The 27,004-nt window shown below is 45.4% G+C and overlaps 1 protein-coding gene and 1 long non-coding RNA gene across 5 annotated transcripts in view; one reads left to right on the top strand and one right to left on the bottom strand.

Moving 5' to 3' along the window:
* Positions 1–11,874: 11,874 nt before the first annotated feature.
* LOC117063294 lies at positions 11,875–15,532 on the bottom strand. Of its 2 annotated transcripts, none has more exons than XR_004428853.1 (2): positions 15,341–15,532; positions 11,875–12,318 (listed from the first exon to the last, which is right to left on the bottom strand). It is a non-coding gene; the product is annotated as an uncharacterized LOC117063294 (long non-coding RNA). The 2 variants fall into 2 exon arrangements; XR_004428852.1 differs by having other exon boundaries at positions 11,875–12,313.
* Positions 15,533–15,659: 127 nt separating this feature from the next.
* The window catches only part of SLC25A30 (solute carrier family 25 member 30), a 29,415-nt gene continuing 18,070 nt past the window's right edge, over positions 15,660–27,004 (top strand). For 2 of the 3 annotated variants that reach the window (XM_033176969.1, XM_033176968.1), the window contains exons 1-3: positions 15,660–15,774; positions 22,856–22,974; positions 25,727–25,874. In XM_033176969.1, the coding sequence (XP_033032860.1) occupies positions 22,911–22,974; positions 25,727–25,874 (212 nt within the window). In that variant the 5' untranslated portion in view covers positions 15,660–15,774; positions 22,856–22,910. The remainder of the gene's footprint in view (positions 15,775–22,855; positions 22,975–25,726; positions 25,875–27,004) is intronic. The other variant, XM_033176970.1, reaches the window with a different exon arrangement.

The following is a 27,004-nucleotide window of genomic DNA, read 5'->3' as shown; positions in this document are numbered from 1 at the left end:
CTAGTTTGCTGGGCCAGATAATTAAGTGAATGCAGCTCTTCAAAGGAAGTTGAATTTGTAAACCACACTCAGACAAAATTAGCAATCAGAAATGCCATTGTCCGAGGCAAGAGAATCTCTTTACAACCCCTCCTGGGGCTGGCTGTGGAAGCACCACAGCTAGACAGTTCACCTCCCGTCGTGTTCTTGCTGGATAACTTGCTGTTATGATTCATTTTAAGGTGAAGCACTAGTGCATGAGAGCAAGTAATAAGGTGTAAAGTTGAAGACATTCATCCTAGACGAGCCCTGGTAGTGTTCCCCTGGTATCCTCACAGAAACTGAGGACAGGAAACAATTCTCAGTTGAATCTTGTAAATTTCCAGATTGGTTTTACTGATAACTTACCTAACATTTATTTATAAAGCCATCTGACCATTCTATCAAGTTTCTTTTCTTTCTTTCTTTTTTTTTTTTTTGACAGAGTTTCGCTTTTGTTGCCTAGGCAGGAGTGCGATGGCGTGATCTTGGCTCACTGCAACCTCCGCCTCCTGGGTTCAAGCGATTCTCCTGCCTCAGCCTCCAGAGTAGCTGGGACTACAGGTGCCTGCCACTACACCCAGCTAATTTCTGTATTTTTAGTAGAGATGGGGTTTCACCATGTTAGCCAGGCTGGTCTCAAACTTCTGACCTCTGGTGATCTACCTGCCTCAGCTCCCCAAAGTGCTGGGATTACAAGCGTGAGCCACTGCACCCAGCCTTCTTTTCTTTTTAGTATAAATGGAAAGAGGACAATGAACACCACATACAAACTACTTTGTTAAATCATCCTTAGTTTTCGTTTTCCAGTGAACTTTGATTAAAGGAAACATATTTGGGGAAAGAGTCATTCTGTTTATTTATGTGGACATTGCATTACATCAGCGAAATAGACAGAGTGTCAAAGTACAGAGGGCACTCTGTTGCCTAGATCAATCAGCCCCAGCCAAGGTCTAGTTATCCCTTTTTAGGTAAGTAGGTGAAAGGGTGATGGTGGTAATGTCAGTACTTGCATCTCTGGATGCAGAACTTTTCCTAGACTATTGGAAAGTCAAAATTAAGGCTAGGAGTTCCGGGTCATATAGAGACCTCTAGCCATTGAAAACCCTTGTGTGGTGTTCACAGAGCAAGTTTGGCATTTGTCCACTCTGAGAGGAATGCATGTCCTTGTGACTCGAATCATCAACTGAGATCTGGCCTTGACCTGTGGGGAAGGACGTGATGAGGAGAGAAACCCAGCAGGACATTGCTATCAGCTCCAACACAAGCACGAGGGTGAAATGCATCTGCTTCTTGAGCTGCCCTTCTGCAGAGGAATTTGTTAGTGAACTGGCATTGGTTGAGTGTCTATTCTATTTAGAGCTCCTGTTATGTGGGCTAGCTAAGTATCAGCTCTTTAGGTCATAAATACATTGAGCATTTTAGGAAGATAGTTAATATGTGTGTGGCTATGTATTTCTCTAACAAACATCCATTAATTTTTTTTTACATGATGCATTATGTCCATATTAGATTCTGTACAGGGTCCCTTCCCTTCCCTTCCCTTCCCTTCCCTCCCCTCCCCTCCCCTCCCCTCCCCTCCCTTCCCTTCACTTCCTTCCTTTCTCTTTTATTTATTTATTTTTGAGATGGGGGAGTACAGTGGTGTGATCTCAGCTCACTGTAGCCTCAACCTCCTGGGCTCAAGTGATCCGCCTACCTCAGTCTCCTGAGTAGCTGAGACCACAGGTGTGTGCCACCATGCCCAGCTAATTGTTGTTTTTTTTTTTTTTAAGAGACATGGTTTCACCATGTTGCCCAGGCTGGTCTCCAACTCCTGGACTCAAGCCATCCACCTGCCTTGGCCCCTCAAAGTGCTAGGCTTACAGGTTTACAGGTGTGAGCCACCATGCCCAACCTTTTCTTTGCTTTTCTTTTTTTCTTTTTCTTTAACTTACAATGCTTTAATTTTTTGACAGCTTAATTGAAGTACAAATGATATACAAAAAAATTGTGCATATTTAAGTGTATACAATTTGATGACTTTGGTTATAATGCACACATACCTGTGATACCATTGCCACAATCAAGGTAACAAATATGTTCATCATCTCCAAAAGTTTCGTTGTGCCCCTTTTTCTGCCTTTTTATGTGTGTGTATGCGAGGAAGAACACTTAACATGAAATCTACCCTCTTAACAATTTTTTTTTTTTTTTTTTGTTGAGACGGAGTCTCGCTCTGTCACCCAGGCTGGAGTGCAGTGGCCGGATCTCAGCTCACTGCAAGCTCCGCCTCCCGGGTTTACGCCATTCTCCTGCCTCAGCCTCCCGAGTAGCTGGGACTACAGGCGCCCGCCACCTCGCCCGGCTAGTTTTTTGTATTTTTAGTAGAGACGGGGTTTCACCGTGTTAGCCAGGATGGTCTCGATCTCCTGACCTCGTGATCCACCCGTCTCGGCCTCCCAAAGTGCTGGGATTACAGGCCTGAGCCACCGCGCCCGGCCTCTCTTAACAAATTTTTAAGTGCATGACATGGTATACTGTTAACCATAGGCACTATGTTATACAGCAGATGTCTAGATCTTAATCATCTTGTGTAACTGTAGCTTCACATCCATTGAAAAACTCCCCATTTCCTCCATCCTCTGGCAGCCTCCATTGTATTTTCTGCTTCTCTAAGTTTGATTATTTTAAAGGCCTCATGTGAGCGACATCATGCAGTATTTGTCCTTCTGTGACTGACTCATGTCACCTAGCATAATGTCCTTTAGGGCAGCCGTATTGTCGCAAATCAACCCCTAACAATTTCATGCCTTGATTCTGCAGTAGTTCCCTTTCACATGAGCAGTGATAAAGTGTGCTTAATTGTGTGTTTGAGTCAGGTCTTTATACTCTTACTGCATGAAGCCATCCACAACAATGTACACGAGTAGTGTCTGTGTAAGAGCAGGCACAGTCAAACAGAAAGCACTCTGTTTCTAGCATGTCTGCAGAGTTTGGACACTGGTGTATGCAGAGACCCTCACAAGACTCTCCTTAAAACCCAAAGTGATTTTAAAACTTGTGGTCGGGCGTGGTGGCTCACGCCTATAATCCCAGCACTTTGTGAGGCTGAGGTGGGTGGATCACCTGAGGTCAGGGGTTCGATAACATCCTGGCCAGAATGGTGAATCCCCATCTCTACTAAAAATACAAAAATTAGCCAGGTGTGGTTGTGCATGCCTGTAATCCCAGTTATTCAAGAGGCTGAGGCAGGAGAATCGCTTGAACCCGGGAGGCAGAGGTTGCAGTGAGCTGAGATCATATCACTATACTCCAGCCTGGGCAACAGAGTGAGACTCTGTCTCAGAAAACAAAAAAACACCAAATAAAACCACTTGAGGTTGTACAAGAAGTAGTCGGAGTGACTGAATCCTGCTGTGGAATCAATAACATGTGATTTGCTTAAAGGTTTACTTAAATAAGTTATAAATCTAGGATACTTTTATTTTTTTTCTGTAGCCCAGGCTGGAGTGCAGAGGCTTCCATCTCAGGAAGTGTCTCCTGTAGGTTTTGTTTTGTTTGGTTTGGTTTTGTTTTGTTTTGAGACAGAGTGTCACTCTGTTGCCCAAGCTGGAGTGCAGTGGCGCAATCTCAGCTCACTGCAACCTCTGCCTCCCGGGTTCAAGCGATTCTTCTGCCTTAGCCTCCTGAGTAGCTGGGATTACAAGCGCCCACCACCACACCCAGCTAATTTTTGTATTTTTAGCAGAGACGGAGTTTCACCATGTTGGTCAGGCTGGTCTCAAACTCTTGACCTCGTGATCCACCCGCCTCAGACCCAAAGTGCTGGAATTATAGGCATGAGCCACCATACCCGGCCAGATGCCTCCCATGTCTTTGAACACCTCCCGGGTTCAAGCAATTTTCCTGTCTCAGCTTCCCGAGTAGCTGAGATTACAGGCACCCACCACCATGCCCGGCTAATTTTTGTATTTTTAGTAGAGACGGGTTTCACCATGATAATCAGGCTGGTCTTGAACTTCTTGCCTGAAGTGATCCGCCTGCCTTGGCCTCCCAAAGTGCTGGGTGAGCCACCACGCCTGGCCTATGATGAACATTTTGTTATTAGTTTTACATATACAGTGTTATCAGTAAGGAAAACCATAGGTGATAATACCCAGTTAAAGTGGTCTTTTTCTCAAGAAACAAGAAGCCTGGAGGTAGAAAGTTGCTGACATTGGTTAAGCTGCCCGATAATGTCAATAAGACGCTGACCCTTTCTCTCTTTCAGTCTTGCCTTTCTTAGCACGTGGGCCTTTTGTTAACATGCTTGTTACTTTGTGAGAGTGAGATTGTGGCCACAGCTGCAGGTACCATGTTTGTATTCAAGGCACGAGAATGGGGAAGGGGCAGTGCCAGTAACCACTGCTCCTTGGCCTGTCCTCTTTGTACAGAAGTAAAGGCTTTCTCAAACACTCCCCCTTACGCTGCCCAAGAGTTTCATGTTTGTCTCGTTGGACAGAACTTGTCACTTGGCCGTGTTTAGCTGCAAGAAAGGCTGGGAAAGAAATTTTTTTGTTTTGTTTTGTTTTTCTTTTTTGAGATGGAGTCTCGCTCTGTCACAAGGCTGGAGTGCAGTGGTGTGATCTTGGCTTACCGCAACCTCTGACTCCCTGGTTCAAGTGATTTTCCTGCCTCAGCCTCCCGAGTAGCTGGGATTACAGGCACATGCCACCACGCCCAGCTAATTTTTGTATTTTCAGTAGAGATGGGGTTTCACCATGTTGTATGGTCTCGATCTCCTGACCTCATGATCTGCCTGCCTCGGCCTTCCAAAGTGCTAGGATTAAAGGTGTGAGCCACCGCGCCCAGCCGGGAAAGAAGTATTTAACATTTTCAGCTTCCATAGTGGAGGCTGGCACAGCAGAGGAGGATTAGAAACAAGTTGCCCTACTAATGGCTTCTAGAGAGTCCCCACCAATCCTTCATTAGGGAAGGAAGATGTGACCAGAATCTTCTCAGTGGCTTCCTTTTGTGGCATTTAGATGTAAATTAGATTTTTCAGGGTTTCAAGGAGCAGGCACATCCTCAGATTATTTCCATGAATGAAGGCCAGTTATAAGGCTACATGGGGAAATAAAGGACACAGGAAGTTGTCTCAGGCCACGTGATTAGGCCATACAGGAAGTAGTCGGGGATGTACTTGTAGCCCCATGGCTCTGATAGCAACTCTGGTGGCACCATCACAATACCTGGGAAGTGACTCTTCAGAACTGGGCAACTGTGGGGATCCCTGGTCTGGGGCTCCACCATGACAGGGATGGAGCTGTTTTGCCTCTGATTCTACTGCTCTTGTCTGTATCAGCAAATTTTCACTCGTGCGTTATGTCAGATGTCCCTAGAGTTCTTGTGGGACAGCCTTCACCATCCAGCAGAGGGGCCACTATAGGGCAGAGCTCTCAAGGCCACCTCAGGCCTCTATCCATGTCTCCCTTGGCCTATCTGTGTGGCCAGGTGATGGGTCATGTGTAACCACTGTTGATCACACTCAGAGGGGATTGTGGATGAGATGGGCTCCCCGGGGCTTTGGAGGAGGTAATGAAACAATGGCTAGTTTGGACCCTGGCTGTAGGCCATCTGCTAAGCTGTATCAAACTAGCCATTTTTTTTTTTTTTTTGGTTGTTAGTTTCTATTTCATAATCATCAACTTAACTCTGCAATCCAGCGAGGCATGGAAGGGATCAAGGAAAACATGGAGCCCAAAGGGAACTGAGCGAGAACACAAAGATTCCAGGATACTGTGAGCAAACCGGATGGAGGGGCGCTCTCCTGAGCTATATAACCACCAAGGAATGGTCTGGTGGTTAAGATAAAACACAGTCAGCAATGGTGATCTTCTTGCTGGTCTTGCCATTCCTGGATCCAAAGCACTCCATGGCCTTCACAATATTCATGCCTTCCTTCTCCTTGCCAAAGACCACATGCGTGCCATCCAACCACTCAATCTTGGCAGCGCAGATGAAAAACTGGGAACCATTTGTGTTGGGTCCAGCATTTGCCATGGACAAGATGCCAGGACCTGTATGCTTCAGGATGAAGTTGTCGTCATCAAATTTCTCCTTGTAAATGGACTTCCACCAGTGCGATTACGGCATGAGAAGTCACCACCCTGACACATAAACCCTGGAATAATTCTGTGACAGCAGGGACCTTATAACCAAATCCTTTCTCCCTAGTGCTCAGAGCGTGAAAGTTTTCTGCTGTCTTTGGAAACTTGTCTGCAAACAACTTGAAGGAGACGCAGCCCAAGGGCTTGCGGTCGATGGCGATGTCAAAGAACACCGTGGGGTTGACCATGGCTGATAGTACAAGGCTCCTGGTGGCGGCAGCATCTGCAAAGCCCATTTTTAAAAAATGCAGCTATTTCACTATTTATACAATCATTCATCTTTGTATCTTCATTTGCTTGAAATTAAATCCCTAAAGCCTTTCTGCCTCGACTATGCAGGGTGCCAGAAAACCAGAACAAATAATAACCAAAAAGGTCACATTTGTATTGCTTTGCTGGTGTATGTTCATATTTTTTTTTAAATTATAAATATTGATAGGCTGGGCGTGGTGGCTCATGCCTGTAATCTTAGCACTTTTGGAGGCCGAGGCTGGCAGATTGCTCAAGGTCAGAAGTTCGAGACCAGCCTGGCCAACATGGTAAAACCCGTCTCTACTAAAAATACAAAAAATTAGCGTGGTGTGGTGGTGCATGCCTATAATGCCAGCTACTCTAGAGGCTGAGGTAGGAGAATCACTTGAACCTGGGAGGCGGAGGTTGCAGTGAGCCGAGATCACGCCATTGCACTCCAGCCTGGGCAACACAGTGAGACTCTGTCTCCAAAAAATATATATATATATGTATTTATGTATATATGTGTGTGTGTATATATATGTGTGTGCATATATATATGTAAAGAGAGAGAGAGAGAGAGAGGGAGACAGAGAGAGAGAGGTGAAATTTGCATAGCGTTTAACTGTTTTCTTTTGTTGAGATAGGCTCTTCTTCTGTCACTCAGGCTGGAGTGCAGTGGCACCATCACAGCTCACTGCAGTATTGACTTCCTGGACTCAAGTGGTCCTCCCACCTCAGCCTCCAGAGTAGCTGGGACTACAGGCACGTGCCACCATACCCGGCTAATTTTTGTATTTTTTGTCGAGATGCGGTTTTACTGTGTTGTCCAGGTTGGTCTCCAATTCCTGAACCAAAGTGATCTGCTCACCATGGCCGCCCAAAGTGTTAGAATTATAGTTGTGAGCCACTGTGCCCAACCCATTTATGGGTTTTAAAGTGTACAACTAGGTGACATTTAGTGTGTTTACAGTGTTGTGCAACCATCACTTTTACCTGGTTCCAAAAGATATGTTTTTGAACAAGTGTGCATGAGTGTTGGGGATGATATTGTCTCCTGTATTGAAAAGACTCTGTCAACATTGCCTGCCAGACTGGCCCCAGGTGCTATAGGTTTATGGACCTAAACGCCTTTCTTGACTTTGCATAAGGAAAAGGTATCTTCCTGACCAATGTCTTGGGGAACTCTCCCAATTCTCAGAAAATCCTTGCTCTTCCATGGTCTGCCATCCCTTGCAGGGGCCATTGAAAATAATATGCTAAGAATGGATAAGGCTCAAGGACAGTATCTCTAGCTAGTTACACTTTTAATGAACTCCAGTAGTCAAGGACAGTATCTCTAGCTAGTTGCACTTTTAATGAACTCCAGTAGTCAAGGACAGTATCTCTAGTTGAACTTTTAATGAACTCTAGTAGGCGCTAAGAAGGCAGACAAAATAAGAAAGAACTTAGAGACAAGGAACTAAGCAGAAGGTTATATCTGGGTGCAGAAAGTTTGTTTTGCATTGTGTTATTTTTGCTGAGGTGGGGTTTATGGAGTATAAATAAAGTGAGGCGGAGGCTCTAGGCGCGGCCGCCATGTTCTCTGTTTGTCTTTGTCTCTCGTGTCTGTTCCTTCTCCACCACCCCCGGCACGGGCCCCAATAATCCCTCAGCTGCAGAATTTGCAGTGAGATGCTATGTGTTCACTGAGGATTTATTGCTTAACCATTTTATGGCTATTTAGATAGCAGTTAAATTTACACAAAAACAAACAAATGATGACCAAACCAAGTCACTGTCAAGGTCACAGGTGGCTGTGTCTAACATAAAAACAGAAGCTCTCCTTTGGTGAATTCCACTGCGAGAGGAATTTTCTAGCAGCATAAGGCCTCAAGATGAGTTGTCAGAGGGTCAGCTGCTGCTCAACCTGAACACTATTTATTTATTTATTTATTTTTGAAACAGAGTCTTGTTCTGTCACTCAGACTGGAGTGCCATGGCACGATCTTGGCTCACTGGAACCTCCGCCTCCCAGGTTCAAGCCATTTTCCTGCCTCAGCCTCCCAAGTAGCTGGGATTACAGGCACGCACCATCACCCCCAGCTAATTTTTGTAATTTTGGTAGAGACAGGGTTTCTCCATGTTGCCTAGGCTGGTCTCAAACTCCTAGCCTCAAGCGATCTGCCTGCCTTGGCTTCCCAAAGTGCTGGGATTCCACTCAAAACAAAACAAAAACACAAAAAAAAAGAGTATGGTTTGATTGGACTTTTTTTTTTTTTTTTGAGATGGAGTTTCACTCTTGTTGCCCATGTTGGAGTGCAATGGCATGATCTTGGCTTACCGCAACGTCTGCTTCCCGAGTTCAAGCAATTTTCCTGCCTCAACCTCCTGAGTAGCTGGGATTACAGGCATGCGCCACCACGCCCGGTTAGTTTTTTGTATTTTTAGTAGAGATGGGGTTTCACCATGTTGACCAGGCTGGTCTCAAACTCCTGACCTCAGGTGATCCGCCCGCCTCAGCCTCCCAAAGTGCTGGGATTACAGGCATGAGCCACTGTGCCCAGCCTGATTGGAATTTTATAATCAGTATTTTTTTCAAACTGGATTTTCATTTTAGTGGGTTATGAACACGATGAACAAAAATAAAATAGAATAATAAAGAATACGGTGCATTGCAGATACAGTAAGTATTCCTTCTAGAAATGTTTGTCTCAGTAGTGTGTTTGTGTGTATATATGTTTACTGGGTTATGACGTAAAATGCATTTCTTAATGTGGGTTACAGTTTAACAAGTTTGAAAGCCACGGACATAAATGGCTTTGGACCTGTCAGAACAGCTCAGACTTTTTTCACCAGCCTCGGGCCTCAGCCAGCTTCCCTGACCCTTCCACTATTACCAGATGGAAATGTCATGGTTATGTTCAGAGTCGTTGTGCTAAACTCATGTATGCTGTTTATCAGAGGCAAAAATGGAGCATGACAGTCTGTTCTTACGGCAAGTTCCAAGAACTGAGAACACAGTCCTCACAGGGTCATACAACTTTCAATTTTCCAATTCCTAAACCGGTGTCAGTTCTGACTGTGCTCTCCTTGGCTATTCTGTGAATGTACTTGAATGATCGAGGGCATTTCTGCAGTGACAGGCTGGGGCACTGTCCTCCCTGATGCTCCGAAAAGCCACACTGCAGAATACTCTGGCTAAAATTACCGCTGGGAGCCACCTGTTTACTACCCTTTATGCTTGAAGCTCTCAGCATGAAGTGCCCCGGATCACTTACAGTTCCCCAACTTCTTTTTCATGAAAAGAGCCATTCATTTCATCTCTTGCAGGTTGCAATTTGCCCTTTAAATTTTGCCTGTGATAAACTTAAGTCTGATAGCTTGCTTTGGCAGCACCTATGTGAAAGCAACTCGGAAATTTAGAGAGTGAAATATTTAGCCAGATGATGGGCTAAAAAAGATAATGCAAGCAATTCCAGTTAAGGTTCAGATTGAATTTTTTTTTTGGGGGGGGCCAGGGTCTCATTCTGTTGCCCAGGGGTGCAGTGGCACGATACGGCTCACTGCAGCCTCAACCTTCCTGGGCTCAGGTGATCCTCCCACTTCAGCCTCCTGACTAGCTGAGGACTACAGGTGTGTGCCATCATGCCCAGCTAATTTTTGTTTTTTGGGTTTTGTTTGTTTGTTTTGGTAGAAACTGTGTTTCGCCATCTTCCCGAGTCTTCTGTGCCCAGCTGTTCTGAAATTTCTTTTCAGTGTTATCTTGAGAATTCCTTTCCCCATCCTCCTTTGCTGGTCTCTTATTTCCTGAACTCCATTTCTCAGTTTCTTCTTTAGTTCTGGGGAAGAATATCCTTTATTAGCTTTCTTGGGGACACATACATGAAAGAGGTCAATTCTTTAAGAGCTTGCACCTGTCGGGTGTGGTGGCTCATGCCTGTAATCCTAGCACTTTGGGAGGCTGAAGTGGGCAGATAACCTGAAGTCAGGAGTTCGAGACCAGCCTGGCCAACATGGTGAAACCCCCATCTCTACTAAAAATTCAAAAATTAGCTGGGTGTGGTGACACACACCTGTAGTTGCAGCTCATCAGGAGGCTGAGGCCTGAGAATCACTGGAACCCGGGAGATGGAGGTTGCAGCAAACTGAGATTGCATATGTAACTTTTGAATTCTCCCATTGCTGGTTTGGTTAGGTGGATATTATAGTTTGGCAATGATTTCCCCTCAAATTTAAGTCATTGTTCCATCATTTTCTAGTTTCCAGAATTGCTATTGAGAAGTTTTAAGTTATCATTATTCTTAATCCTTTAACTGTGATTTGTTTCTCTTTTTTTGTCTCTCTCTCTCTCGCCACCCAAATTAGGCTTTAAAAGTTAAAAAGAGGCCGAGTGCAGTGGCTCATGCCTGTAATCCCTGCACTTTGGGAGGCCGAGGCGGGCAGATCATGAGGTCAGGAGTTCAAGACCAGCCTGACCAACATGGTGAAACCCCGTCTCTACTAAAAATACAAAAATTAGCTGGGCATGGTGGTGCGCACCTGTAATCCCAGCTACTCAGGAGGCTGAGGCAGGAGAATTGCTTGAACCTGGGAGGCGGAAGTTGCAGTGAGCAGAGATCACACCACTGCACTCCAGCATGGGTGACAGAGCTAGACTCCGTCTCAAAAAAAAAAAAAAATGTAAAAGAAGGCTGGGCTTGGTGGCTCATGCCTGTAATCCCAGCACTTTGGGAGTCCAAGGGGGGCAGATCATGAGGTCAAGAGATTGAGATCAGCCTGGCCAGTATAGTGAAACCCCATCTCTACTAAAAAGACAAAAATTAGCTGGGTGTGGTGGCATGGGCCTGCAGTCCCAGCTGCTCGGGAGGCTGAGGCAGGAGAATCACTTGAACCTAGGAGGCGGAGGTTGCAGTGAGCCGAGATTGCCCCACTGCACTCCAGTCTGGATGACACAGCGAGACTCCATCTCAAAAAAAAAAAAAGAACATGAACAAACTGGAGAAGGGTATAATTGGCAGAAAAATGCCCAGGGATGAAGGTAGCAAAACTCAATGACAACGGAAAGGCTTACCTTCCTCACGGTCCCTGCTGATGGATCAGACACAACTTCTCTATAAAAATGGGACATATAATAATTGTAGGGAGCTGGGCATGGTAGCTCACACCTGTAATCCCAGCACTTTGGGAAGCCGAGGCGGGTGGATCATCTGAGGTCAGGAGTTCGAGACCAGCCTGGCCAACATGATGACATCCTGTCTCTACTAAAAATTAGCCAAGAGTGGTGACGCATGCCTGTAGTTGCAGCTCCTCAGGAGGCTAAGGTAGGAGAATCGCTTGAACCTGTGAGGTGGAGGTTGCAGTGAGCCGAGATGGCACCACTGCACTCTAGCCTGGGCGACAGAATGAGATTTGTTTCAAAAAAAAAAAAAAAAACCTTGTAGGGGGCCAAGGGAAAACTTCCCTTTTGCTGTCTGAAGCCTTGCTGAAAATAAATTCACAAAAGGCAAATTAATAGGAGAAATGCCGGACAAAATTTATTAATGTGCATGGGGTAAAATCACAGAGCGATTTCCTCACCACGCAGTGGGGTACAGTATCTTGTTACAAGAGTATCCAGTAAGACTGTCAGGAGGTCTTCCTGAAGGTCTCATATCCCTTCTTGAGTGAAAGGGAGATGGGGAAACGTGGATGATTTAGGAAGGCAGTAAATGATTTTCAGGGGAAGTCAATGGAATTGAAATATACAACAGCCTGGGACAAACTCTGTTGGACCCAATGAGCAAACAGTGGTTTGTGACGAAAGTCTATCCAGGTGTGTGGACCAAGTTGTCTTTCTTCTTGCAATGAGTTCAGTTAATGAAAACTTGAGGAAGGTACCAGAGGTAATTGTTTTCTTTTTTGGTGGATCCAGACTTCAGGCAGACAAAGGACCTTCAGAGAACAACTTCATCCTGTGCTTCGGGAGAGACAGAGGATTGAGAGACAGGAAGATGGGAGGAAAGTTAGAGAGATGTGGCCTCTTGTTCAGTTCAGTATGTCAAAGCACTGTGTTTTGGGGTAGCAGTTTCAGGACCCAGCCCAGTATAGCTCTCTAGTCCTGGGTCCCAGTCTCAGATCTCTTCAAGATAAACAATCTCGTTAATGTCCTGATTTTTTTTTTCATCATCCAATTACCCAGCTCATCTAGGCTGGTAAATCTGTTGTTATATGATCATGTAACTCTGGAAGGTTTAGAGTTAAATATAGAAACGACGAGCTAAATCAAACCCATAGTACTAATATTTTTAGTACTAACCATTAAGTGTAAGACAATCTGCATGTGTCTGCTACTCATGTGAAGTGTAGTAGTAAAGAAAGAAATTATCCTCATAGGGAATCTCACAGATTACCTTGCAATTTCCATTTAAAATGTGCAATTGATTTTATACTTGTGACTTTAAAATGAAGGTGTGAGATAATTTGGTAATTGTATACATTGTACTGATTGTATTAAGAGAATCTTGTTACAAGAGTGTCCGGTAAGGCTGTCAGGAGGTCTTCTTCAAGGTCTCATGACAGTTGCTTCTGCTACGAATGGCTGTTACAGGCTGTGCCATTTCCCCTTTTACCAAATGACCCCAACAGGCTCAGGAAATGATAGCCAAGGCACAGCTGAGACCAGACTGGAATATTCAAATGCAAATTTTGCTAAAGGCTCACATAGGGATCAGCAAACATTTTTTGTAAAGAACTAGATTGTGAAGATTTTATTCTTTAGGGCCCAGCAGGCAAAATTGAGATTCTGTAGATACTTACATAACCATTTAAAATGTAGCCACTTAAAAAATATAAAAACTGGGTCAGGGGCGGTGGCTCACGCCTGTAATCCCAGCACTTTGGGAGGCGAAGGCGGGCAGGTCACTTGAGGTCAGGAGTTCCAGACCAGCCTGGCCAACATGGTGAAACCCTGTCTCTACTAAAAATTAGCTGGGCATGGTGGCGGGCACCTGTAATCCCAGCTACTCTCGAGGCTGAGGCACAAGAATCACTTGAATCCAGGAGGTGGAGGTTGCAGTGAGCCGAGATCACGCCACTGCACTCCAGCCTGGGCGATAGAGACTCAGTCTCAAAAAAAACAATAATAATAAAAAATTAAAAAAAATATATAAACTATTCTTAATTCTGGGGCGATACCAAGACAGGCAACTGGATAAATTGGTCCATGGACCATAATTTGCTAACCCTTGGGCATAAAAATTAAAAAGATATCAAAATAAATAAACGCAGAGAATAACGCAAAATTAAATAAACCAGATTTCTAAGTACAACTCACCAGACTTCACATGAGTTTCCCTGCACTGTTGTTCTTACCATTGTGTCTACTGGAACACAGCACTTTGGGAGGCCGAGGCAAGAGGATTGCTTGAGTATAGGAGTTTGAGGCTGCAGTGAGCTGTGACTGGGCCACTGCACTCCAGCCTAGGTGACAGAGTGAGACCCTGTCTTGAAAAGCAAAACAAACCAAAGCATAAAAAAAGCCACAAAGGGATTTTCATACTTGAAGTTTGGCGATTCCTGTGTATTTCTAAGTATTATGTGAGTATTAGCACAGGCTGGTGGGGCTTAGGGTAATGGTAGAGTTTGGGTGTCCAAAAGCTCTACAGGAAACGGAGGAATCCAGTACTTAGTATGCAGTGCCACACAGTCATGAGTCTGGAAAGGACTTGGTGAGGTGAGAGAGAGGTAGAAAGGGTCATGTTCTTATTTCCCTGCCCTAGAAAGGCAAGCATTCCAACGACTTTCCCCCACAGGCTGGGGATTGTATTTGTTTTTATGGCCAGAATTCAGGGGATCCTTCAAACGGGTCCATATTTTATTGATTTCAAAACGGTGCGTGGCAAAAATCCAGGTCCTCACCTAGGGTCCAATTTGGAGGACAGAAAAGGGATTGTTTCAGCTCAGCCTGGGGCCTGAGCTAGAGACACAGAAGAAGGAAATGAGAGAGATGGCCCTGGGCCCTGGTTCTGTAACAGGCCAGTTATCTCATGAAAACTCTGTTTCATCATCTGTAAAATGGAAATAACATTTCTTTGGCTTGAATGAACCAAGGAATGTAAAGATTCCTGGAGTAGCACTTTGCATCAATAGATGCAAGTTTTATACATATGCATTTATTCTTTTTTCTTTTTTTTTTTTTTGAGATGGAGTCTTGCTCTGTTGCCCAGGCTGGAGTGCAGTGGTGTGATCTTGGCTCACCACAGCCTCCACCTCCCAGGTTCAAGTGATTCTCCTGCCTCAGCCTCTGGAGTAGCTGTGATTACAGGTGCCATCACCACATCCGGCTAATTTTTGTATTTTTAGTAGAGATGGAGTTTCTCCATATTGGTCAGGCTAGTCTGGAACTCCCGACCTCAGGTGATCTGCCCGCCTTGACCTCCCAAAGTGCTGGGATTACAGGCGTGAGCTACGGCACCCGCCTCCAGCTACTTGGGAGGCTGAGGCAGGAGAATCACTTGAACCTGGGAGGCGGAGGTTGCGGTGAGCCGAGATGGCTCTACTGCACTCCAGCCTGGGCAACAAGAGCGAGGCTCCGTCTCAAAACAAAACAAAACAAAAATATACAGGGGTGTACTTGAACACAAACAGTGCAATACCGTTAAAACTGTTATATATTAATATATAACTATTTACATATATGTATATTATATATATTATATATGTAAAAGTTTCTACTCATATAGTATGGTTCTTTTAATTTTTTGGTCTGTTTGGACATTTTCTTTTTTTTTTTGAGAGGGAGTATCACTCCGTCGCCCAGGCTGGAGTGCAGTGGCGCGATCTTGGCTCACTGCAACCTCCGCCTCGCGGGTTCCAGCGATTCTCCTGTTTCAGCCTCCTGAGTAGCTGGGATTACAGGCGCCCGCCACCACGTCCGGCTAGGCTAATCTGTACATTTTCAAGCTAAAAGCTGGGGTATAAAAAAATAAGGGCAAATTTACTTCCATCCAACTGTGAAGGTTCACGCGGGCACAGAGAACCGCCCCCTGAGAAGGTTGATTTTCCAGGGTTCTCGATGCGTTCCCCAAATTTCTCTTCCACCTCCCAGTGGATATCAGAGGCCGCATCAGGCGTCACCGAGTCCCGTGCTGCTTCCTACTCAGGCAGCGGCAGTGGAAGATCCCGAAAGGGACTTGGGGCTGGCCCCGCCCCTCCGTGTCCGTATCTGGGGGAGTCAGGGGCGTGTCATGGGCGTGGCTAGTGCTGGCAGAAACCAATGGGAACTGAGGAGGTCGGCGTGTTTGCGCGGGCGGGGCGGGGCGGGGCTGCGCGCAGGTTCCTGGGCCCGCGCGGCGTTTTCTCCTTTCCTGGAGCGGCCTCCGGTTCTTGTTGCAACTGAGTCCGGGCTGGAGGAGGTGCGGGCCGCGGCCTCCAGGTAAGTCCTGGCCCGCGCCTCCTCCCGCCGGCCCCTCTTTCTCTGCGGCTCCCGGAACCCGGGCGTGGGGTAGGGTTAGGCTGCGGTTTCCTGGGAGCCTCCTTTGCAATCGGGCGTGCTCTGGGCTGCGTTTGCTCTCCAGTTCGCAGGCCGAGCGGGGCTCGGCTGGGCGCGAGGTTCGGGGGACTAGGACAGGGCTCCGCTTCTCGGGCTGCTCCCTCCTTGGGTCGGGCTGGTGCATCGCTGTTGGCGTGGGATGATTCCTGTTCCAGGGTCATTGAGATCCGAGTGCGAATCCCGTCCTGGCATCTCTGCGTCTGCACGCGTGCCCCGGGCTTGCAACCCTGCCTGTGCGTCCCTCCCACTCGTGGGTTCATTCAAACGGCAGCCTGAGCGCCCGCAAGCTTCGCATTGTGGGTGAGGGTACACCACATTCGGAAGCGCTCGTGGCACATGCCAGGCTAGGAGGAAATTGCCTGGAAAGTTAATGTACCTCTGGGTTTTAAAGTCTTTCTGGGTGCAATTTCATGTAAAGCAGTTGCAGTGATTAGCATTTTTGTTCTGCGCAAGAGTAGCAAAAACAGTGTTGGCACTGCCCTGCGGATTCGGCTTGCGGTCCTACTTGGGTAGTGAGAAAGTTGAAAGGCATGAATTTTGCTTTTGGCTTTGCCGTTGCGAAGCTTTGTGACCGCGGACTCAGTTAATTAACGTGAAATGAGATGATAATTTAGAAGATTTCTTTTAAACCCCGCTTTTTGGAAGCCTGTGATGAGCTTAGTTTTCCTTCTGCACCTTTAAAAAGAATAGGAAATAGGAAAAGTTCATGAAAGGCATTATTGAAAGGGCAGTCGGTCCAGCAAGGAACAGAAATGTATGAGAGCCCAGAAGCTTTAAAGGCTGTGCGATTACAGTTTAAGACTTAAGACTGAAAAGGAAACAGCAAGTAAAACTGAAAGAACTTACCAGGAATTAAATAAGAGAAACGGCTGGGAGCAGTGGCTCACGCCTGTAATCCCAGCACTTTGGGAGGCCGAGGCGGGCGGATCACCTGAGGTCAGGAGTTCGAGACCAGCCTGGCCAACATGGAGAAACCCTGTCTCTACTAAAAATACAAAAATAGCCGGGCGTGGTGACGGATTCCTGTAATTCTAGCTACTCGGGAGGCTGAGACAGGAGAATCGCTTGAACCCAGAAGGAGGAGGTGGCGGTACGCCGGGATCATGCTATTGCACTCCAGCCTGGGCAATAAGAGCGAAACTCCGCCTCTAAATAAATAAATATTAGAAACTTGGAAAGCGTTCAGAAGTACCAGCAGCTAGTATTATATTTAATTACCTCCCTTTACAACTGTGCACATGAGGTCAGGTTGGTGAAAATAAACACTAAGCAACCATATAAGAGAAAATGTAGACGGAATGTGTAACTTAGCATATATCCTAAGTGTAGGGAGAATCCTTTGAAATTCTTAATTTGTATAGACATTTTCATTCAGAAAACTTGTTTTTAACCTTTATTGACAGGGTCTTGCTCTGGCACCCAGGCTGCCAGAGTGCAGTGTCATGATCAAAGCTCACTGCAGCCTTGAAGTCCTGGGCTTATGTGCCCCTTCCACCTCAGCCTGCAGAGTAGCTGGGACTAGAGTCGCCTACCACCATGCCTGGATAATTTTTTGGATTTTTTTAGTAGAGATAGTCATCTCATTCTGTTGCCTAGGCTGGTCTTGAACCCCTGGCCTCAAGCTATTCTCCAGCCTCAGCCTCCCAAGTAGCTGGGATTACAGATATGTGTGACTAGTCCAGCTAACAACTTTGTTGTTTTTTTTTAATTTTTATTTTTCACTTTTTTTTGTATTTATTTATATATTTATTTATTTATTTGAGATGGAGTTTCGCTTTTGTTGCCCAGGCCAGAATGCAGTGGCACGATCTCTGCTTACTGCAACCTCCGCTTTCTAGGTTCAAGCAGTTCTCCTGCCTCAGCCTCCCAAGTAACTAGAGTTACAGGCGCCCACCACTGTGCCTGACTAATTTTTGTATTTTTAATAGAGATGGGGTTTCACGGTGCTGGCCAGGCTGGTCTTGAACTCCTGACCTCAGGTGATCCACCTGCCTTGGCCTCCCAAAGTGCTAGGATTACAGGCGTGAGCCACTGCACCCGGCATGTTTGTTTTTAAGTTAAAAAAAAAAAAAAATTTGGGCCAGGTGCCGTGGCTCATGCCTGTAATCCCAGCACTTTGGGAGGTGGAGGCAGGCAGATCACAAGGTCAGGAGTTCGAGACCAGCCTAACCAACATGGTGAAACCCCATCTCTACCAAAAATACAAAAATTAGCTGGACATGGTGGTGTGTGCCTATAATGCCAGCTACTCAGGAGGCTGAATTGCTTGAACCTGGGAGGTGGAGGGTGCAGTGAGCGGAGATAGTGCCACTGCACTCCATCCTGGGTGACAGAGCGAGACTGCATCTCAAAAAAAAAAAAAAGAAAAAATTATTCAGCCAGTCACCAACAGCTAACACTTTTTTTTTTTTTTTGGCGGGGGGATAGAGTCTCACTCTGTCGTCCAGGCTGGAGTGCAGTGGCGCCATCTTGGCTCACTGCAACCTCCGCCTCTTGGGTTCAAAGCGATTCTCCTGCCTCAGCCTCCTGAGTAGCTGGGATTACAGGGATCTCCACCTCGCCCAGCTAATTTTTGTATTTTTAGTAGAGATGGGGGTTTCACCATGTTGGCCAGGCTGGTCTTGAACTCCTGACCTCAAGTGATCCACCCTCCTCCACCTCCCAAAGTGTTGGGATTACAGGCGTGAGCCACCACACAGCCAACAGCTAACATTTTTTAAAATAAAATTTTTTGTTTCCTCTGCTGGAAAATTCTATATTTATTCTGCATGTATAGAATTCCCTGCCCTGCCACCCACCAATATTTTTTTAACAGCCTTTGGAAGATAGTGTTTGGCTGCAAAGTAGTACCTAGAGGAATGGTCATGTGATCCTTCAGAGATACCTTAGTTTGAATATTTGGTAGCTTTGACTAGGGAAAGTTACTTTTCTTCTGTGAGGCTATTTGCTCAGTTGTGAGAGGTGGATAATGATACCTCTTTCATAGGATTATGAGGAAAATGTATAGCAATGCCTGACAGCAGGTATTCAGGGATGACTGCTAGTGTTAGTAGTATGTTCATAATGCAGAAAGGAGAAGGCAGGAATTACTGGGTTTTAGCGTGGCTTAGAGAACATGGCTGTAAGAGGAGTGTAAAATCAGTGTACAGCCACTGCCCGACACTGGAATTTCTGCAAAGTTGTAATTCCTTCCCCGAGTTGCTGCCCAGACACTATTGACTGCTAAGGACACATTAATCTCTCTGACTGTCTTGGCTTGTCAGCCTTGGGATTTCTGTAGACCGACTTGGGATTTTTCCAAACAACTGTGTTTGGGATTTAAGGAAGTGTTTCAGGAGACTCCCCTTCAGAAAGAGCTCCAAAACAAAGAAATGAGTTAGTTTACTGAACAGAGATTTCAACCTAAGATAACTATAGCCCTGTCACAGCTTGCTGTGGCTAGTACAACTTGGTGGACATCTACTTACTTACATCCAGTCCTAACTAGAACCATTTTCTTATTCGTGTGTGTGTGTGTGGTGTGTGTGTGTGTGCGTGCGTGTGTGTGTTTTGAGACAAAGTTTCACTTTTGTTGCCCAGGCTGGAATGCAGTGTTGAGATCTTGGCTCACTGCAACTTCTGCCTCCCAGTTTCAAGTGATTCTTCTGCCTCCGCCTCCTGAGTAGCTAGACTTACAGGCACCTGCCACCACACCTGCCTGAGTTTTGTATTTTTAGCGGACTGGGTTTGCCATGTTGGCCAGGTGGTCTTGAACTCTTGATCTCAGGTGATCACCCGCCTCGGCCTCCCTAAGTGCTGGGATTACTGACATGAGCCACTGCTCCTGCCCCCTTTTCCTTATTTGGATGTTTGCCCATCTACTGCGGCTCTCTGGTTCATATTTAAGCCAAATTATTCTTTTACTCAGCAAACATTAACTTGATAAGTTCCAGGAATATTCACTGCTTAGAGATCTAGTCCTAGCTTTTGGAAAGGAAAAGAGAAAGGCCAAAAAGTTGTTTTGCCTCCTGACTAGCTAAATTTAAAAAATCGTAATTGAATAGAAGTACTTGCTTATAGGATGCTGATCCAGGAGTGGACACGAATTTGTAGAAAAGTTTTATTGGTGGTACTTCTGAATGAATGGGCACGTGATTCATCCCATTTGTTTCAAAACTATGAAGAAGCAATTCCATCACATTTTTTTAGCTCTAGTTGAGTATTTGCATGTTAGTATTAACCAAGAGCCTCTGGATTTTAACCTAATCAACTGAAAACTTAATATCAAAACCAACAGAGGAAAAAGTAGCCAGATCTCATTAAAACTTAACTAGCTGGCCAGGCACGGTGGCTCACGCCTATAATCCTAGCATTTTGGGAGGCCAAGGCACGTGGATTACCTGAGGTCAGGAGTTCGAGACCAGTCTGGCCAACATGGCAAAATCCCATCTCTATTAAAATACAAAATTAGCTGGGTGTGGTGGTGCATGTCTGTGATCCCAGCTACTTGGGTGACTGAGGCAGGGGAATCACTCGAACCTGGGAGGTGGAAGTTGCAGTGAGCTGAGATGGCACCATTGCATTCCTGCCTGGGGGACAAGAGTGAGACTTTGTCTCAAAAAAAAAAAAAAAGATGGAGTCTGACTCTGTTGCCCTGGCTAGTCTTGAACTCCTATGCTCAAGACTACAGATTTCAGGGACCACGGATGTGTGCCACTACACCTGCCTTCGTTTTGCTTTTTAATCTGCAATCAGCTAAGTCTAAGAATGAGTTGAGGAAGTTAGTACTGGATGGTAAATGAATTATTGGATTTATTATTAATAGGTTCTTACAATCTCTAACTTACAGTCTTAATTATTATATGAGTTACCAATTTAATAAGGCTAGGAATTACTTAAGTGCAGTTATTAAGTATTTGCAAGGATAATAGGGAGCTGATAGTAGTCTTTTGGGAAAGGGCTTGCTATTTGGTACTGAAATACCTAAAAACATAGTGGTTTTCATGTTTCATTCTTACAGAACTTCTGTTTTACTCATTTGTAACTGCTATGAATTTGGTTAGTATCCATCAACAAGGAATAATGATTAATAGGTTTATTCAAGGTGCTGTATGGGGGGTCCTAGCATTGGAAACTGATATTCTGGGCAGTGGTGACTTGTGGTAGCCCTCTCCTGGGAAAAGGAGACAGGAAATTCCTAAACACAGGCAAAGTAAACATGTTGGGCATATTGCCTGCCAATAATGACTGAAAAGTTAGCAATTTTATTTTAAACCAACAGTAGCTATAGTTGATATTGTATATACAAAAGTGTATTAGTTGTATGAGTCTCCTGTTAATGGGCATGAGGCCACATTTACCAGCTCTAACTGCATACAACTGCAGAACGTGACATGAATGTGAAGGACCTGAGCTGTGGCACGAGAGTACACATCACAGGGAGCAAGGTCGTATTACGGAAAAGAAAGATGGAGGGCAACATTTGTGAGTGTCTTTAAAATATATATGGCTTAATCCCCACCATAGGCCTACAGCCTGACATTTATTTAACTTAGTGAATAAAAGTATGGCTGTACCCCTAATTGGTTGTGTTGTCTGCTGTGGTGACGATGGTGTTGGTGAAGAAAAAACCGAGACTCAGGTTAGCAGGAACTTCTCGGGGAAGGGTGTGGGTTAGCTCTGACCACAGAGTCAACCTCTTTCCTCAGGCCAAGCTGCCTCACAGCTGGTAACGTAATAAGGCTAAGAGAAGTGAGCCGATATTTATGGAGTATAGATTACAAGTAGCCTGTGGTGGCTGGGCGTGGTGGCTCTCACCTCTAATCCCAGCACTTTGGGAGGCCAGGGCTGCAAAATTACTTGAGTCCAGGAGTTCAAGACCAGTCTACAAAAAATAAAAGAATTAGGCGGGCATGGTGGTGTGTGCCCACTGAGGTGGGAGGATCACGTGAGCCCAGGAGGTTGAGACTGCGGTGAGCCATGTTTGTGCCACTACACTCTAGTCTTCATGACAGGGTGAGACTCTGTCTTAAAAAAAAAAAAAAAAAAAAAGAGGTAGCTTGTAATTTTAAGTAATTGACATTTTACCTTATGACACAAGTTTGCAACATTTTTCTGCTGCAGTGCACCCGAGGGATGTGATGTCCCCCGTAAGGACTCACTAAGATAGTGGTGAATGAATAGCAAATACTTTTTTTTTTTTTTTTTAACGCAGGGTCTCACTGTGTTGCCCAGGCTGGTCTTGACCTCCTGGGCTGAAACAGTTCTCCTACCTTGGCCTCCCAAAATGCTGGGATTGCAGGCATGAGCCATCATGCCCGCTGCAAATACTTATTGTGTGAAGAATAGATTTAAGATAAAATAGACGGCCGGGCGCGGTGGCTCAAGCCTGTAATCCCAGCACTTTGGGAGGCTGAGACCGGCGGATCACGAGGTCAGGAGATCGAGACCGTCCTGGCTAACACGGTGAAACCCCGTCTCTACTAAAAATACAAAAAAAAAAAACTAGCCGGGCGAGGTGGCGAGCGCCTGTAGTCCCAGCTACTCGGGAGGCTGAGGCAGGAGAATGGCGTAAACCCAGGAGGCGGAGCTTGCAGTGAGCTGAGATCTGGCCACTGCACTCCAGCCCCGGCGACAGAGCAAGACTACGTCTCAAAAAAAAAAAGATAAAATAGACTTCCCAGAAAACAGCTTCCACTGCACTACACTGAATACATAGCATGCATACCAAGTTATCAAAGTAGCTGATTACTTCTTGAGGTCACAGTAAAAATTAAGACCACTGATAAAGTGAGATTGGAAATTGCTGATTTGAGGTTTAGGAAATAGGGGTGCTTTGCTTTATTAAAGGGAGGCTCCCCTTGGGAATTGCTACAGGGGGGTTTTGGTGATAGCACTCTCCAAATAAAACCTAGGGGAAGAGTTTGGAGAAGAAACTGCCTGTGTGAGAAGTTACAGCTTTATAATATCTTACTGTTGTGTCCAGGAAAAACTGCGTTGGAGGTGATGTTTCTGTAAATCAAAGAAGAGACAGTGTGAGAATGTCAGCCCTCAACTGGAAGCCGTTTGTGTACGGGGGGCTGGCCTCCATTACAGCTGAGTGCGGTAAGGACCTGAGGGTGGTGGGTCACATAGCCTGCTGTGTGTGATGGTGTTTGATGCAAATGTAGTTCAAGTGTAGAGTGTGAGATGATGAAATGTTTGTCTCAGAATTCAAAATGTCTTTTAGCTGGCTGTGGTGGCTCACGCCTATAATCTCAGCACTTTAGGAGGCTGAGGCAGGGGAATCCCTTGAGTCCAGGAGTTCTAGACCAGCCTGGGCAACAGAGTGAAACCCCATCTCTGTTAAAAAAAAAAATTAGACAGATGTGGTGGCACAGGCCTGTGGTCCCCGCTATTCAGGAGGCAGAGGTGGGAGGATTGCTTAAGTTCAGGAGGTCGAGGCTGCGGTGAGCCACGTGTGCACCATTGCACTCCAGCCTGGGTGACAGAATGAAACCCAGTCTAGGAAAAAAAAAAAGTTTTCTTTTGGTATTGCTTTTTAAGGCAAAATAGTCATTTTGGCTGCTATTAGCAGTTTAGGATTCAAAGTTTAGTGGAGAGAAAGTTGATCCTGTTGACCAAACACAAGTTTTTAAAAATTTTTTGTTTTGAAAGAGGGTCTGGTGCTGTTGCTGAGGCTGGAGTGCAATCATCTGATCTCGGCTCACTCCAGCCTCTGCCTCCCGTGTTCAAGCGGTCCTCCCACCTGAGTCTCCCAAGCAGGGGAGACTACAGATGTGCACCACCACGCCTGGCCAATTCTTGTATTTTTATTAGAGATGGAGTTTTGCCATGTTGCCCAGGCTGGTCTTGACTCCCAAGCTCAAGAGATCCACCTGCCTCAGCCTCCCAAAGTGCTGGAATTACAGGCGTGAGCCACCGTGCCCAGCCCCAAACACAAGTTTTATGAATCATTTTTGGATTGTGTCTGTCTGTTTTCCTTGTCCTTTCCCCAGCTTTGCCACTGTTAACCTGTTTGGCTGTAAAGAGGTTTGAGAAGCTCAAGGGTGTTCCCTGAGCCAGATAAGATGGACTGTAGTTATCTAGTCACTTTCTGATGATGCACATTATCTAGTTCCCATTTGTGACTTCCTCATTGGTTGGGTTCCACATCAGACCCTGTTTGTTTATTCTCTGGAATCATTCATTAAACAAACACTGATTGAGCAACTGTTGAATGCCCTGTGCTGGGTTGGACACATCATTGCTTCCAGGGCTCAGTCACTGCTGTCCAAGGACAGAATACTACCCCTGTGGGGCTGGGGGGAATTGAGGCCAAGGGGTAAGCTGGATGAACCGTGGTAACCACCCACTCACCAGCTTAGGCTGTCTGTGCTGGTGGGCTTTCCTGTTGACACTGTGAATCCAGGTTACTCTCTGAGAATGGGTTTTATATATTTGGGTGGACTATTTGTTAGGTAAAGTATTTAACATGTTTATCTGCATTATCAGATTTATTTTGTTTTATTTTGGAGACAGAGTCTCACTCTGTCACCCAGTCTGGAGTACAGTGGCGTGATCTTGGCTCACTGCAACCTCTGCCTCCTGGGTTTAAGCGATTCTCCTGTCTCAGCCTCCTGAGTAGCTGGGGTTACAGGTGCCTGCCACCATGCTCAGCTAATTTTTGTATTTTTAGTAGAGACTGGGTTTCACCATGTTGGCTAGGTTGGTCTCGAACTCCTGACCTCAGGTGATACGCCCACCTCAGCCTCCCAAAGTGCTGGGATTACAGGCATGAGCCACTGCGCCTGGCCCAGATTAATTTTAGACTATGAAACACTCTCCCAAGTGGAAAAACCCCTTTAGAAAATGAAATTTTTTACCTCTTTGTTCACATTCAACCTAACTTTAACCTTCAATTATATACAGAATAGTAACTTACGTTTTTTTTTTTTTTTGAGACGGAGTCTCGCTCTGTCCCCCAGGCTGGAGTGCAGTGGCCGGATCTCAGCTCACTGCAAGTTCCGGCTTCAGGTTTCCGCCATTCTCCTGCCTCAGCCTCCTGAGTAGCTGGGACTACAGGAACCCGCCACCTCGCCCGGCTAGTTTTTTGTATTTTTTTTTTAGTAGAGACGGAGTTTCACCAGGTTAGGCAGGATGGTCTCAATCTCCTGACCTCGTGATCCACCCGTCTCGGCCTCCCAAAGTGCTGGGATTACAGGCTTGAGCCACCGCGCCCGGCCTGTAACTTATGTTTTTCAGTGGATTTCCTATTTAGGTAAATCATACTGTGTATCTGCTTTCTACAACAATGCCGCCTACCCAAATCCTATGTAGAGTAAGATGAGGTATAAATAAAAAGATAAAGGAAAATATATCTATGCATTTTTTGGGTTTTATTAATCTTTTGATTCCTCAGTTTTTAAATATATAAACAAGATTGCAAAGTGCCATTTCTTTTTTGAGACGGAGTCTCGCTCTGCCGCCCAGGCTGGAGTGCAGTGGCCGGGTCTCACTCACTGCAAGCTCCGCCTCCTGGGTTTACGCCATTCTCCTGCCTCAGCCTCCCAAGCAGCTGGGACTACAGGCGCCCGCCATGTCGCCCGCTAGTTTTTTTGTATTTTTTAGTAGAGACGGGGTTTCACCATGTTAGCCAGGATGGTCTCGATCTCCTGACCTCGTGATCCGCCCGTCTCGGCCTCCCAAAGTGCTGGATTACAGGCTTGAGCCACCGCGCCCGGCCGCAAAGTGCCATTTCTTAATCACTTTCTTAGTTCACATTATAGTCTGAATGTTTCCTCAGTAATATATCACGACGTATCCTTTATTTAATGGAATTTCTTTTTATTAAGTGAATTTCTTTTTAAATTTTAAGGTACATTTCCAATTGATTTAACCAAGACACGGCTCCAGATTCAAGGCCAGACGAATGATGCAAAATTTAAAGAAATTAGATATCGAGGAATGTTGCATGCATTAGTGAGGATAGGCAGAGAAGAAGGACTGAAAGCACTCTACTCGGGGTGAGTAGGCCTTCATGCATTTCTGTGTCCCTGTTCACTGTTTCACATGGGTAGACTTCATACCGAGACTGCACAGATCACAAGTAAACAGTTTGACGTATGTTTGAAAAGAGCATGATAGATTTTTCACTTTTAATTTCAACTCTAATTTCTAAGTATATATATTATGTAGCAAATGTTTTGGTGCAACTTTTACTATATTCAAGTACAGACAGACAACAATAAAAAATTGTTTGCTTAAAAACATTCTGTTCGTTTTTTACTCTTTGAAAATAGCACTTTTTCTTAGATATTCTGAATTAAGGAGGTTTTTGCCATAATGAAAATTATATGATGTTGATAAGAGTTGCAATGAACTACTTTCCAGTCTTTCAGTATTTAATGAACAGTATTCTGTAGGCACTGGATAGGAAAGTGAGTGAGACCTATATCCGAATACCTACAGGAACAGAACATGAACAGCCTCATGCCATGCTAGGCACTTTAGTTTTCTCCAGTATAACGCACCACAAACTGGTGACCCATAGCCCTGCCATGGATCCACCAATCCCCAAAGGTTTTTGTTTTTTAACTGAGCCAATATTAAAAAATGAGAAATTTCACGTAAAAATCTGGGACTCCATCTTCTCGAGAGAAATCAACATTAGGCCTACATTTGTTCAGTTATGACAGTGGTAGCTGGGGTGAAGGATACTGTCTCTGGTTTACAAAACCTCTGTCAACCACAAAGTATATGTGTGTCCAGTTCGACCCAGCCTGGATCATTCACTCTTGGCATCTGCTTTCTTGGTACCTGTCAGCATTTGAGTTTGCTATATCTATGGCAAACAGAAGCCACTGAAAGGGTTTAAGAAGGAGGATGGACCTGATCAGTTTACACTGTAAACATCACCTGCCTGCCATGGAGAGAAAGAATTAAGAGACAGCACTAGAAGCAGGGCTGTCATGTAGGAAGACTAGATGAGAATCTGAATTGGTTTCGGGGATGAGGAGAAAGAAAACAGGCTAGAAAACTATTTAGGGTGTAGGATTAATAGCACTATGTGACCTAATATGACGCTTCCATACATGAAGTGGGTAGAAGAGAAGGAGGAGCCGAGGCTAATGTCTCATTTGGTGGTTTTTGCCAG

The sequence above is a fragment of the Trachypithecus francoisi genome, unplaced genomic scaffold (assembly GCF_009764315.1).
Source record: "Trachypithecus francoisi isolate TF-2019V2 unplaced genomic scaffold, Tfra_2.0 Lachesis_group18, whole genome shotgun sequence".
NCBI classification, from domain to species: Eukaryota; Metazoa; Chordata; class Mammalia; order Primates; family Cercopithecidae; genus Trachypithecus; species Trachypithecus francoisi.
The sequence above is the reverse complement of the archived record's forward strand: the minus strand, read 5'-3'. Positions and strand labels throughout refer to the sequence as shown.